Raw genomic sequence first — 14,870 nt, 5'->3', positions numbered from 1 at the left:
GAATAGTCAACATGTCAGTAACGGGTTCTGTCTTTTCCCTTTTGCTACGTCAACTATAACAAAAGTTCTACGAGCCTTGCTCTATCACCAACGAATATTGTGCCAATGAAGCGCATCTCTATACGCTAAATCATTGTCAACGATACATATCATAAGCAACGGTGTAACTTAAGTGTTAAAATATATAATTTATAACCCTGTTAATCGCAGTGTTATACCCTCTTAACCACCCCTATAATCTTAACGGAAATCAGGGGATCGATCAACTCGTGGTGTCGATTATTATAATCGTAACGGGAATTTACGACTCCCGTTGACGTATTTCCTCCCGATTGCGTCTCCCCGCGATTGGTCGAAAATACAATTAGATTTGCAATTTTTTACTTTAAAATGCTTTTTCATGGATTAGATTTTGGACTTCTAATTTCCAAGTGTGTTTATAACAGTAATGCTTTGGATTTTTAGCTTCCATGTGTATTTTCTGGGTTCCCTCCCAAATGCCAACTTTCCAAATCTGCACACTACTTATTCTTTTCTTTACAAAACTTGTATCTTCAAATTGTCTATATATTTAGTATCTTTTTGTTTTTCACATATATTTTACATTACTGTTATAAATAAATAAAAACTAGTTTTTGTAAATCTTTTACTTCATTATTGTACGTTTATGGTAAGTTATAAACACATTTAAGTATATGTACAAAAATATTATCTGTCTGTATTATGTCACAGCGTATTTTAACAAATCATTATTTATATATAAAAATACGATTTTTCTACATTCCATTATAAGCTGGGCCACCTCCACCTTCTGGTACAACCCAGTTAATGTTCTGACTCGGGTCCTTAATATCGCAGGTTTTACAGTGAATGCAGTTCTGAGCATTAATTTGCAACCTTTCTCCTTCTCCAGATTCCAATGGTACAAATTCATAAACACCTAAAACGGATAAATAATAATAATTAAAGCTCTTTTATTATCTTCCTTCGTATATTTTGTTTTGCAAATATTTGTTGTATAGATTGTATTGTATACTATACAATATATTATATACTACTGCGTATATTTAATTTATAAGCTATTTATTACTAATAAGATATTAGTGATTTACTCCACTGATAGAATATCTACAATATATCAAAGTTTAATATTCGGTAGTCAATATAAGTTAATAAATTTATAATCACAAAATTTATCAAGCATGGTTTCCTTATAGTAAAAAATGTGTTAAAGAATTCTCTATAATTCTCAATAGAAGTACCTATTTCATTATTTTAAAAAATAAATATATAATATACTAATGATATTAAATGTGTTTATAAATATGTACTTACCAGCAGGACAAAATCGACCTTCTGGCCCGGCAAATATCGTTAAATTTCTTTTTACTGGTACAGTATCATCAAGCAAAGTAAGATGTGGTGGCTGATCGGCTTCATGATTTGTACCAGTAAGTGCCACCGAAGATAGTAAATCAAAAGATATTTCATTATCCGGCTGTGGATATTCTATCGGTGTACATTCCGATGCTGATTTCAAACTTTTATAATCCGGACCTAGAAAAAATATTAATAATTATTTTTATCTTTTGTCGATATTTACTACCTTCTTATTTAATTTTGTTATAAATTATTTTACCTCCATGAGACAAAGTCCATGGCTCTCTTCCTCCAATCAACATTGAAAATGCAGAATATAGCAGACCCCCGTAAATACCAAATCGAGTATGAAAACTGGGTCTTATATTCCTTATAGCTTTCAGCTCTTTATAAATCCAACTGTTTCGTATTTTATCAGTATAAGATTTCGGTTCTAAACCTTTTGTTGGCGAAGGATTATTTTCTGCACTAATTATAGCTTCAATTGCACTTTCTGCTGCTAGCATTCCACTCTTCATAGCATTATGTGTTCCTTTAATTTTAGGTACATTAAGAAATCCTGCTGTACAACCAATAAGACAACCACCAGGGAATTGAAGTTTAGGAATAGATTGAAAACCTCCTTCTACTAAGGCTCTTGCACCATACGCAATTCTAACACAAAATGTAAAATTTAGAATGAATCTTCCTATAAATATAAATATTAATTTATTCATACCGGTATCTTACCTCTTCCCACCTTCAAGTACTGGTCTAATGCTTGGGTGTTGCTTAAATCTTTGAAATTCCTTAAATGGATGTAAATAAGGATTAGAATAATCCAAACCAACAACAAAACCAATAGTAACCAGAGGTGTATCTTCACTAAGATGATATAAGAACGAACCACCATAAGTGTCTTTTTTCAATGGCCAACCAACAGTGTGTTCAACAGTGCCAGGCATATGTTTTTTTGGATCAATTTCCCAAATCTAATAACATTAATATCTATCTTATAGTTTTGTAATTATATTAAAATGCATTAAAATTTATGTTTAATGATAATTACTTCTTTTAATCCTATACCATAGGTCTGTGGTTCGCAATCTTTCCTAAGATTTAATTTCTTTGAAATCTGTTTTGTAAGATGACCATGACAACCCTCTGCAAAAATTGTACATTTTGCATGCAATTCCATTCCACGTTCAAAAATATCTTTTGGTGAACCATCTTTATTAATACCAACATCATTTGTAGCAATTCCCTTAACGGATCCATCTTCATGATAAAGAACTTCTGCAGCTGCATATCCAGGATATAATTCTACACCTGCAGCTTCGGCTTGCTCACCAAGCCAGGCTACAACATGACCTAATCTAAAACAAGAAATTAGGTGAAGAATGCTTAGGATACTAACATGACCAACTTTATCATATTATAGTTTATTACCTAACAATGTAGTTTCCATGATTGTACATTGGCATTCCTTTTAAGATAGGTATTGGTAATCTGCCTTTCTCAGTGAGAAATGCGAATTTATCTTCTGTAACAGGGGTATTTAGAGGTGCTCTCAATTCCTTCCAATTTGGAAATAATTCATTTAATGCTATTGGATCTATACAAGCTCCGCTGAGAATATGGCCACCAATAGTAGAAGCCTTTTCAACAAGTGTAACTTTTAATTCTCTTCCATGCTTTCCTGCCAATTTACGTGCTTGAATTGCAGCAGATAATCCAGCTGGTCCACCTCCCACAATTAAAATATCTGTTTCATCTACATATCTTTCCATATTTACACCTGCAAATGATATTTGATGCTTGAATTATCATGCAATAATATATATTAATAATGTAATAATGTATATTATTAATAAAAAGTATTGTTTTTTCATATTCAATTTCATATTTATAAATTATACCTTTCCATCTTGGATCTGATTCTCTGGGTATAATAGTGTAGTGAGTTGTAATTCTTCGAAACTTTTCTTGTGAATAAGCTCTTTGAAACATCCATCGAAATTTCTGTTCTATCAAGAAGTATGATAAAAATAAGATATTAGTAATATTTGGTACAGTTTTTTTACAATTAATATCTTAATATTTTATAATATCTTAATTTTATTATAGGAAGTTCACAAATGATAATCACCTTTATATTTTATATTTTTTTATTATTATTATATATAAGTACTTGTTAAATATTTATACCAATATTTAGACCAATAAAAATGTAAGACACTTGCGCACTACTTTCCTTGCTACATGTAATTTAACAAGTATAGTCTTGTATAGATCAGTACAAGTCAACAATATCAACAAACAATCAAACCTAACCTAACAGTGAAAGTCTAAGGAGATTTCTTTAACACAGTAATTGTCTAGCATAATACGTTTTCACTTGTGTCTCTATACATATGCATATAATATATATGCATCTCTATGTATATATATTATATGCATATATTAAAATATGAGATATATGTAATTGGTGTATGAAATAAAACTATATAAAGCTATATGTATATCACAAAAGTAATGTATGTGCATATGTATATTTTCTATGTATAAATCGTAATTACAAAATAAAATAAGTTTTTATATGTTTTGCAATATCGTAAAAACATCTTATTTATTTGATAACGGACATTAATTAAGAATATTTGTTTGTTATCTTTATTCTTTATTTAATATAAATTAAAACTCATAATATGCTCTGTTAGTGATATAAGAAATGTTATAATAATAACAATAAAAAATTTTAAATTAATATGTAATAAATAATGTATAATATATAATAATTTACAATAAATTGCAGTTAATAAAATGAAGATTTGTGCGAGTAATCTAACAATCACTTGTCAAAATCCAAAATTTTTAAAGATAATAAAAATAAGATAGTAAAATTGTATTATATATCAAGCAAATATTACCAATAAACTTACGATTATTTGATGCAATAAGTATTACTCGAGACATAACTGCATATCACAATGAGTGAACTGTGATCTCGACAATAATGTGTGCTACTACTCAGTTATATATACATATGTATATTACAGTATCAACGATCAACTGCTACTACAAATGTATGTCAAAATCAGCCATCAAAATTTAAAACTCGAGACTAAAGTCATGATTTTATCACAAATAATATATGTATATACAAAATAGGTTATCACCATCACCACATGCGAGGTAAATGTATACAGTGTACAGTACATATAGAGCAGCACAGGCCTATGTACTGTGCGTTGCTGGAAAGATAACTAACGAAACGGCACAGGCAAGAGAGGTACTGCTGTGTATCACTCACCGTCATACGTTGTTGTGTTGTCCTGTTTGTAATATCTAATACTTTTGACTAATACGCATGCTTACCTTTATAATTGTGTTCAGTCTATTCGAAATAACCAATCGGTCTAGTATTCCTTACGTTAGTCATCTTTGTAGTAACGCACAGTGGTATTTGTGGTAACGCATTTGTGGTATATGATACACTACATATATGTATAATATTCCTATATCTATGATAACATCTTATGGAACTTTATGCCATCACAGACCAGGTACAAATTGGACGTGACATGCAACAGATGCTTTTTCTAGTTCCCTGTTTTTGGAATCATCTGAACTCCTTATCATTTTCGTGTCACGTGCGACGTTATCGACTCAGTATCGTACTTTATTCTTAGTCAATACTACTAGTTAAATTATGTAAAACTAAGAGTTTTCTATGAAATTACAGAATAAAATATGTATCGAATAGGATATCCTATAATCATAACGAAGTATAGAATGTTATACTTCTACAATACTTCAGAAAATATTACTTCATTACACTCTATCACAAAAATCCAATCCATTAAATTTCAGGAATCAATGATAGTCTCGTTAAGAGATTAATAAGTTGCCTAATTAAGTAAAAACATATTCACAGTCGTAGCCAATTAACTCATACTGCTTGCTACATAATACCATAATTGTATCACAGTAGTCAACATTAAAAAGTTAAAAAAATAGTAGCTCTTGTTCAAAATTACTGTTTGAATCAACTGTTAATTCAATCTGACGCGTGCTATAGAACTCTTTATGTTAGAATTCTTTATCTCGTCTAGAATAGTAATTCGTGACAGATAGATAGATAGATAGATAGATAAATAGATAGATAGATAAATGGATAAATAGATAGATAGATAGATAGATAGAGAGAGAGAAAGAGAGAGAGAGAGAGAGAAAGAAAGAGATTTCATAGCCATATACAAATCTCTAAATTGTTGGGAACGGAAAAGTTTTTAATGTGACGCTTATTCTGTTATTTATTGATGATCATAGCACCTTGTCTTTGCTTTTAACTTCACCAATTTTCGCGTTGGAATTACATACATATATTATAAAATTCCATCTATTTGAACTTGTCGCGAGACAAGTAGTTCATGTATATAATATGAGCTTACTAATTCTCCCTACTATTTACGATTTGTCGATTCGTATAATAGTAGCTCACGTTTAGATGAATGAATTTACATATCAGACATTTATTTAATAAAGCACTAATTAAACTTTTTAGTTAAATAAACGGAGCTATAAAATATGGAACTTCGTGGCTCGCATTCATCAAAAGGAAATACACTTTAAAAGCGATAAATTTAAAGACATATTGAGAAAGAATGATAACTTAACACGTTTAAATGTTTAGATTATTAAATTAAAAATATAATATATTTAAGTCTATACAGCATACGATATCATTATATCAATAAATATAAAGGTCAGTGGAAGTGAATTGAAGGAGAAAAAAATTATTCGGAAACATTAAGATAGTATATTTGTCTAGAATATCTGTTGTAAATATACTCTTTTAACATCGATTGGTTTATTTACTCAACTTTGACAAGGAATTCGATAATTCCAATGTTGGAAATGTGAAACCATTAAGAATTATTTTATTTCTGTCCAAGGAATCTCTCGTTTTATAGTCACGAGTACTGCACGAACTAAGTAGATATAACACTTAAACATTTAACTAGATTAACAATGCTTTGTTCGTAGCGCAGTTTGTTCGAGATACGCCAAAAATATCTAAGTACAAGCATTTAGAAGATTGTATATCTTACATTAACATTCGACGTAAACATACGAATAATCTATAGAACGTATTTCCTAATAATAACATATATTCTCTTATTCGACAATTTTGAAACAATTTCGTTTTCATAAAATTATAAATTTCTAAAATACGTACGTGCTATACAAATATTTATATAGTGTATTTATGTGTTGTATATTGAGAGTATTTCATAAGATATGATATATTTAACATGTGACATTCGTGTTTTAATGAGTAAACCAATTGTTACTGTTTCCGATAGACTATTGAATGTTAATTTTTAATTAAAGATACTTAAAAAATAGATACATTAGCTTTCTTACTGTTAGCATTTTCCCTTACATATTTGTGTTCAATACCATAAAAATTAGTTAAATTCTGATATAAAATGGCATTTATATTTTTGGTGTAAAATCACAAAAAAGACAGTATCAAGCAGTAATAGAATTAATATCGACTTTTAAAAGTTGATTCTTTCTAACGTATAAATAAAACGAGACAGACAAAGCAAATGGAAAACGGAATGCATTTCAATTTTGATTGCATTTTGGACTAAATTTATAGCGAAATAGAAGTATTGTTATCTAGCGTACAACATGCAAGAAAATGACAGTATTATAATTATTTAGATTCGTTACATGGGCAATTTTTTATCTGCTGATTCCTAGAAAATTAACAATCAGTAGTCGTATGAAAACATGACAAGCTTGTCATTATTAATTTAAATTAGTATTCTGCAAATGTGGTGTACACATGTATATGTATATGTATACCGTATGAAATACCCTATATATAGAGTATTTCGTAAGCTTTAAGTCTATTACTAAAAAAAAATCGGCACTTTTAAATTCATGCCCTGTAATTAAACTAAATCTTTACACAAATTATTGAATATTAAAATAAAACCATGCTCAATTATACAATACATGAAAACGTAATTAATAATTTCATTGAATTTTCCGTTAGATATTGTTCGACAACTTACGAAACATCCTGCATATAATATATTTATATACTATGTACAAACGCATTATCGAATTCATTACGGGTACTCTATTGCTGCGATCAACCTATTATGTGTATGTATATTAAATGTATATATTTTTCATATTTTCGTAACTGATATTCAACAGAAAAATCGACACTTGTATCATTACCATTTGTTTTTTTTCTTTTTTCACTAATTACTAATAAATTGTCTCTCCTACATGCTTTTATGCGCTTCGGAAAAAATAACGTGTCTTGCTTTGTACTTTAATAAGTGGTAGACAATAGAATTATTGGTGTTTTGTTTTGAGAACTCTAAAAATAACCGATCGTTCGGTTGCTCGAGCATCCTGAGACGAAAAGAGCCTCCAATGCACCGGATGTATGCTGGTCCAGAACGTCTTTGTATTGTCAACTCCTTGCCACTTTTCCTCCGATATCTTTAATATATCTTTTGAACATCTGAATATTTTCAATTAATATTCCATTATGAATAAATATCGTTAAATATTATATTAACAGGAAAAGATTCTGAATTAAAGCTTGTTTAAATTCACTAAACATTAACAATATAAAAATATGTGCACATGCCTCATAAATAATGGCCAAGTGCAAGGAGTTGCAATTGTATTATGATATTCGAGAGATGAGTTCCCGACCCTCTCGAAATTTTATTTATAAACATACGCGAATTTTGCAATTGCAATCGCGCAAAACGCACATGTACCCTATTGCTTTTTCGAACAAAATACAATCGCACTCAAACAATAAATATATTTATGTAGAAAAGAATATAAGTTCTACATACATGACTGTGACATACTGTTTAAGGGATTTTGCACTGATCCAGAATCGTATTCTAGTCAAACTGCATTTTTTCTTTGTAGTAAATGTGATAACATGGAACATTCTTAGTTATTTTTATAAATACATTCCTCTCGAGATATTATATCTTTATGCACGTATATCTTTATATTCTTGTACACGAAAGTCCTGTATTTATTTACACAAGCGTTTTGAGTATCTTCATTACTTCATTGCAGTTTCAATGGAATTCTTTCATCAAGAATTTGACTTGCTGGTGCCCATAACATAATGTTTTCATTAAACATACATTTTCTTTCGATTCAATCATCGCTTCATTTTACCGTAACATAAAACAACAATCTCGTTATTTGTTTTGTTACCTTAACCTCAAGTCTAATTGGAACATAACTTCTATCAGAAAATAATATCATTCCTTCCACTAAATATTACCAAGAAATGAACTCATATAGTTGGACTTCTCTGATAAACTATTTATATAATCATTTTATTCTAATAACACGGGACTATATTAAATTTGTTTAGAAATAGGGACAGATGATATAAAAATATTTAGTTGTAAAGGAATGAAAATATCCATGAATATTCAGTTATCGCCATGAAACTATGAAATATTATATATATTGATTAATTACAATTGTCTAATTACAAAAGTTTAAACAATTTTACTTTTAAAAATCGTTATTTATACAAAACATAACTCTGGCGTATTAAAAATCGATAATGGACTCATTGCGTAACTTTTTTTTATATTATCACTATAATATAGAAACAATTAATCGTTGTATTAAACGTAAATTTAAGGATAATACAAAACCATCGAAATATGTTGCTAATAACAAAATAAGTTATCGACTAATAATAATAATAATCGTAAATAATAATCGACTAACAGATTGCGCTTAATTGTTTCCATTCCAGTGGGTACATTAACATGAAGTGGACGGCATTGGCTTAAACTGATTCGACATGTTGCAGCAATAACATGGAGCCAAAATATTTGCGTTTCTAAATTGAAAACATATGTATATCTTAGTATTATAAAGACGCATTATTTCAATATAGTTATTACTTAAGGCTGTGCTGTTTTCTATTCAATAATAAAATGAAGGCATCATCATGCACCGCTACTATGGTTCTCATGCAAGTTTCGAAACTAAACGTACCTCAATTGTATTTGCAACTTCCGACCAACTTGTCCTTTTCGCCCATGTTTACCCCACTGTTTCTTAGGATCACATATTAATCGCTAAGGTTGTGAATTGTTACTACTACTCGTATTTTCTCCTTGACCCACAGAATCCAATAAAACATCTTCTCTGCTATCTATACTGTGACTAAATTTACTACCTTTATTAATACTTTAAATTTTCTTAAAAAGTATTATATTAAGATGCTTTTTTAAAACAATATACGACTGTATTATATGATAAAAATATATTTCCCCAAGTAAATGTTTCGAAAGATGAAACGTATAAACAAATATTCCACACGAAAGCTGTAAGATATTAAGAGAAATGGATCATGCTGACATTCATTGACTTTATTATAACCTTTATAAGCCTTGTGAAAGTTAACTTCAAGTATTAAAATTAGAATCTATATTTTTTAGTACATGTTCTTGTAATTGCCATCAAAATACTTGTGTAACATTTGTAAGTAAATATAGATATAAGTATAAAGTATATATAAAGTATATATAAAGATATAAGTATATCTTTTGCGCAAGTCATTTTCAAGATATATCGACTTTCGAAGTTAACATGTTGTTAGCATTAGCGACATTTAAGGAACAATATTTCCCAACAATACTCGACGATATGAAACGTAAGCAAATAAAAATTTATCAGTAGCAATATTACAGATTATAAAGAATTCTTTCAAAGGAAAATAAATTTCTCCAAGCAAACGATTAAGCATTTCAACATTTATCTATTAAACTTATCAAGGACATTCACACACAAAATCGGTTCTTTTTAGGATAACTATGATATAAGTACAAAATCCAATCGAGTAATCTTCCCATTGTAAATATCAGATATACATAATGCCAATTTTGAAAATTCTTATTTCGAGAATAACGTTTGCAAATCACATGAGTAGGTAATATTTAGAGTGTAGAATGCCGACTTTTTGCCCGAAGGTTGTAGATTTGATTCCTCTCAATTGTCACTGACAAGTAATAAGCAGCGTGTGATGTGAATCTTACAGTACAACATTGTAAACTGAAAATACAATGACGGAGTCCTATTAACTCCTTCCATGAACTCTAAGCACGGCGCGCGAGAAGCACCATGTATCCTATTGGAAATCCCGAAGATTCTCCGACGGCGTCAAGGCCACTGTATGAGGATTTTAGTCAATAAGAATCTGGCATTGAGTTGAATCTGGAGTTAACCTTCATAGTACTTTTTTCAGAATCATTGCAAGATAGAATAAATGTAAGTATGTTATACATATATGTATGTCCCCTTTCATATTTTACAACCTGTTTCAACATTATCCGTAGTACCTATATACATATATGTATCTTTCGATATATCTACTTGGGACAGCCTCGAATAATAATCGTTATTGTTCACTTACTCTATGTGAATAAAAGAAGATCTACTCTGAGAAGTTTCGTCCATTTTTTCCGAAAAAGCGCGAGAACTCGCCCGATCTCCTCCATGAGTTAAAGATTTCTTTTTTTGTGCGACTTCTGACTGATGACTATCGGATCGTTTACATTTTTCACTCGAGATTTCATTGCTATTTAAGGCTTCAACTTCATCTACCGGTAAACACGTTTCCACCATGGCTTCCAGGCAATTAACAAATAACTGAGCGCTTTCGGCTGTACAATTGGACTACGGCATACATCAATGTAAGCTTATAAATGCAACAATCACAAAGATTACGTAGAACTTGAATTATTGGGTGATCTCGGGTAAAAAATTAAAAAAGCAAAGAAGTTGTTGTAGTACTTAAGTCACTATATCTCGTCACTATATTATCTCTCGTACTATATTATCAATCTGTGTTCATAAAAGCTAGCTCGAATAGCAACAATCGGTAACGACATGACACGGTTGACAGTTCGTGTTCGTTATCACTTGCTGCGTATTACGGGCAAAAAAATTTATATTACATTTTCTACTTGTTTCATTACAAAAAATTACTCCCTTTTCGGTTGCACTACTATCTCCGTCTCACCCTAGATGGGTACTTACATTTGTGTATGGCCCTGCAAATCTCCATAATCCACCAAAACCACAACTTTGTAAGTAATGTAACTGCTGTTGACTTGTATCCTCGCACGCTATCATATTTTGTATAATTGCTTGTACAGAATTCAATATCCCTTGGTCATGGCAAGAGGATAATACATTGTTGATTTTTGCATCAAGCAAATTATGACTATAAACAGATTTAAATTCATTTAAAAAATATTAAGCATGCGTTTAAGGAATTCTGTAACATTAAATGTCTCAGTAAGCATATGCGTTATTTTAAATATCATTTCTCGCAAACCAAATTGTTCATGTTACTGTTTTTCATACTTATTTTATATTTCAACTAAGGCTAAGATACAGCTGTGAAACGAAAAAAAGTAGAAACAAATTAATAATAATAAATAATAATAATAATTTATTTGTACTCTAGGTACAGAGTCTATTGCATGGAGGTTGTTGCATTCTTATTCCTAATTTCTTACATTATATTAAATGAATTCTTGGATTGGATTCTTGACAGAAACAAATTCATTAAACAAAGTGAAATAATTGTGAATAGAATCAATTATTCATTTATCTTCATAGTATTTAATTATAATTATCTAATAATTATATGTAAATAATTATTAAATAATCATTTTAAACGAGCTCTCTCGACATAAATACAAATTACTAAATGGCTGTAACAGATCTCTTTTTCCGTTCAAAACTATCAGGTATTGTTCGTTGGAATCCCTTCAATATACATTCCGAATTTCTTAATGTTATTTATTAACACAGGAACAAATTTATACTATTTCTGTAAACCTCACTCCTATCTTTATGTAAGTAGTGAATTGTCCTCTGAAGTCATGTGCCCTCATGTTTTGAATATTTACCAGGAACAGCGTAATAAACAGTTAAATGCATCTTTATTTTAAAATTATAAAAATCACGCTAACTTACTGTAACACTTAACAACTATTAATGTAATTGCTGTAGATGCTTTCAACGTGTATATAATCTGTTTAAAATTTTGAAAGATAAAAACTTACATTACTGGGAAGACTTTTGGAAACACCACTGAGGCTTCCGCAAGATATTCATAAAGAATCCGTTGTTCGTTTTCATCGGTTGAATTTTTAACTAAAGTAACCAGAACAGTTAGAACCAAAGTTTGAGTTGAGAAATCTGTCAGTACTTCTGGATCAAGCAATATATTATTTTCGTTGCTCACGCTTACTCTGGCACTTCGATTCTGTATGAATTATAGAAATTTTACCATTTATACGTATCCTTTTATGTTACTTCGTACTTTCATTTCCTTAATTTTAGTACACATAACAAGAGTCAAGCTGTAGGTAGGTATTTTTAAAACGATTGAAGCAGAAATGTTATAAGGCAAAATTAAATGATATATTGGTATGGATTCTTACTTTATGCAGTTTTATGTCAATGCACGTATAAATGAAAGTTACATGAAAGTTTAATTTTCTCACATTGAACTTATTTAAATTCAATTAATGTCTTGAATTTCTTTCAGCTTTTTATCGCTACTACTATAATGGGAACATATTATTTGTACATATGTTACGAAATCATACATATGTACATTCGTATTTGTTTAGATGTTAATAAATTTAAGAAAAGATGTTTATGAGGATTATATATATGATGAGTAAATAATACCTTTGGTTCAACTTCCTCATTCGATTTTGCTTCCTTCGCAGTTGGTACAGAAAAGGATCGCTGCGTTTTAAATAAAATCCGTCCAGTCTTGTTAATGACGTATACATCGTCATTATTGTACAAATTGATGGAGCGTGATGTGTATAAGGGATAAGTTACAATGTGTTTTCCAGGCAGACATAAAGTAGACATAGGTAGATGCGAACATAGACATCGAAAGAGTAAACACAGGTTCATTCAAAAATATAAAACAATAAACAATATTACTTAATGTAAAATTGAATTTACACTTTTAAAATATCCTATAAAATATTTAAAACCTTAAATTTGATTATATTTTATAATGCATGAATATTTTGTATCTACTAACTTTCAGACTAGTAATATTTTTGTTATTTTGTTTACTTTGGAACAATTCGCAACATAAATTATAAATTTTCAAAACATCATCTTAGTATATTTTTAACTACTGTATCTGCTTATTTTTTAATTCTATTTTCACATTTCAAGTTTCGTAAAATTAAGGAATTTAGATGTAGTAAATTATTGAATATAAATAGAAATAAATAGAAACAGAAATAGAAATTAATTACAAATATACAAATACATCAAGAGCTGCATATATATACTTATGTGTAATTATCTACATATTTATTTTATTATATACATACAAACATTTGTATTTAAATATATATATATATATATATATATATATATATGTCGGAGATGAAAGGACACCAGAGCCTCCCCTTTGGAACTTTGGAAAAAACCCTTAAAATTATAATCTAGATTCTTTAGTCAATCCGATTGCATTTGTTCCATATTTGTAATAGTGAGCATGGGCTCCAAGCGACAACCAGTCTCCGAACGTAGCCGCGGTCAAGGGGATAAACGTTTTGTCTAACAAAGATATGGGGTAATAGTATAGCACTCCTTAAAAAGAAATAGTTGTAGCGGCACTCGATAGTAAACATTCCAACGGTTTCTGTCCTGTGACTCGCTACACGCAGACCCTATTCTTCGGGCAAGACGATCACCAGATATCAACGCATCTCCAAGGTACATGTTCAGCTAGCCCGAGGACCAGTTATAAATTTTAAGATTTAGTTAACTAAAATCCTTCAAACAGACAAACAGTCTTTGTTCCACCTACAGGAAGATAGGGGAACTTTATTTTTTTCTCACGAACGACGCTTCCCGCTAGCAACTTTCCCTCAAGGACGGCTAGCATCCTTCTCTAACCACCAACATGGAAATTGACCATTAACAGTAATGTCAATTTCCCTCAGTTTCCGAACGAAGGCTTCTCTCCACGAATCTGGTGATCTCATGCCCTTAGACACACCCCATTATAGTTTTCCTCTGCAGCATCACCGTGCCGGAGAGACACTCTCTCTCGTGCGCTCTCAGCAACTAGTTACGTGGCGTTTTAATCAGTGAATTTCTCGCGTTCTAACATCTATGTTAGACTCTAGTCCAACTTAGACTTTGACGAAACAATAAATTCGTTATCCCGTTGACAGCGGATTCGTTATCGAACCCGAGGCCGCGAGTGCCCAGTCTATCCAGTCTAGTCTACCCAGTCGTTAATTGTCAAGTCTGTAGCATCCATACTTGTGTTAATGAACTGTACCTTTGTTATACCACAACGATGGCTAATTTCAATGAAGATTCATTCACCCACAACCCTACCTACAACGCCAACCCAA

General features: G+C 30.4%; 2 protein-coding genes across 6 annotated transcripts; both read right to left on the bottom strand.

Annotated features, from left to right (window-relative positions):
* Positions 1-631: 631 nt before the first annotated feature.
* Positions 632-4,950, bottom strand: LOC100743489 (electron transfer flavoprotein-ubiquinone oxidoreductase, mitochondrial). Of its 3 annotated transcripts, none has more exons than XM_012381038.3 (8): positions 4,738-4,950; positions 3,279-3,386; positions 2,809-3,157; positions 2,429-2,735; positions 2,110-2,351; positions 1,640-2,034; positions 1,336-1,557; positions 632-940 (listed from the first exon to the last, which is right to left on the bottom strand). In XM_012381038.3, exons 2-8 carry the CDS (start codon positions 3,367-3,369, stop codon positions 777-779), a joined length of 1,770 nt encoding a protein of 589 aa, XP_012236461.1. In that variant the 5' UTR covers positions 3,370-3,386; positions 4,738-4,950; the 3' UTR covers positions 632-776. The 3 variants fall into 3 exon arrangements, with proteins under 3 accessions (XP_012236461.1, XP_003486591.1, XP_012236460.1); XM_003486543.2 differs by lacking the exon at positions 4,738-4,950 and adding an exon at positions 4,302-4,674; XM_012381037.2 differs by lacking the exon at positions 4,738-4,950 and adding an exon at positions 4,290-4,667.
* Positions 4,951-6,158: 1,208 nt separating this feature from the next.
* Positions 6,159-13,453, bottom strand: LOC105680267 (neurofibromin). Of its 3 annotated transcripts, XM_012381039.3 has the most exons (7): positions 13,162-13,452; positions 12,528-12,730; positions 11,491-11,677; positions 10,865-11,127; positions 9,445-9,615; positions 9,162-9,286; positions 6,159-9,130 (listed from the first exon to the last, which is right to left on the bottom strand). In XM_012381039.3, the coding sequence occupies exons 1-5, from the start codon at positions 13,396-13,398 to the stop codon at positions 9,528-9,530; spliced, it is 978 nt and encodes a 325-aa protein (XP_012236462.1). In that variant the 5' UTR covers positions 13,399-13,452; the 3' UTR covers positions 6,159-9,130; positions 9,162-9,286; positions 9,445-9,527. The 3 variants fall into 3 exon arrangements, with proteins under 3 accessions (XP_012236462.1, XP_033174705.1, XP_024220748.1); XM_033318814.1 differs by having other exon boundaries at positions 6,159-9,286; XM_024364980.2 differs by having other exon boundaries at positions 6,277-9,269; positions 13,162-13,453.
* Between the last annotated feature and the right edge of the window lie 1,417 nt (positions 13,454-14,870).

This window comes from Bombus impatiens, unplaced genomic scaffold (genome assembly GCF_000188095.3).
Source record: "Bombus impatiens unplaced genomic scaffold, BIMP_2.2 scf_0118, whole genome shotgun sequence".
Taxonomy (NCBI): Eukaryota; Metazoa; Arthropoda; class Insecta; order Hymenoptera; family Apidae; genus Bombus; species Bombus impatiens.
The sequence above is the reverse complement of the archived record's forward strand: the minus strand, read 5'-3'. Positions and strand labels throughout refer to the sequence as shown.

Excerpts from the sequence above, each read along its gene's own strand:
- LOC105680267 (XM_024364980.2), bottom strand. The coding sequence starts at position 13,398 with ATGAACCTGTGTTTACTCTTTCGATGTCTATGTTCGCATCTACCTATG. Across the intron at positions 12,731-13,161 it reads ATGAGGAAGTTGAACCAAAG|AATCGAAGTGCCAGAGTAAG; the intron begins GTATTATTTACT and ends TAATTCATACAG. Across the intron at positions 9,616-10,864 it reads TCTTCTTTTATTCACATAGA|TCACAGTATAGATAGCAGAG; the intron begins GTAAGTGAACAA and ends TAGTAAATTTAG.
- LOC100743489 (XM_012381037.2), bottom strand. The coding sequence starts at position 4,335 with ATGTCTCGAGTAATACTTATTGCATCAAATAATCGTAAGTTTATTG. Across the intron at positions 2,035-2,109 it reads GTACTTGAAGGTGGGAAGAG|AATTGCGTATGGTGCAAGAG; the intron begins GTAAGATACCGG and ends ATTTTGTGTTAG. Across the intron at positions 1,558-1,639 it reads ATGGACTTTGTCTCATGGAG|GTCCGGATTATAAAAGTTTG; the intron begins GTAAAATAATTT and ends TATTTTTTCTAG.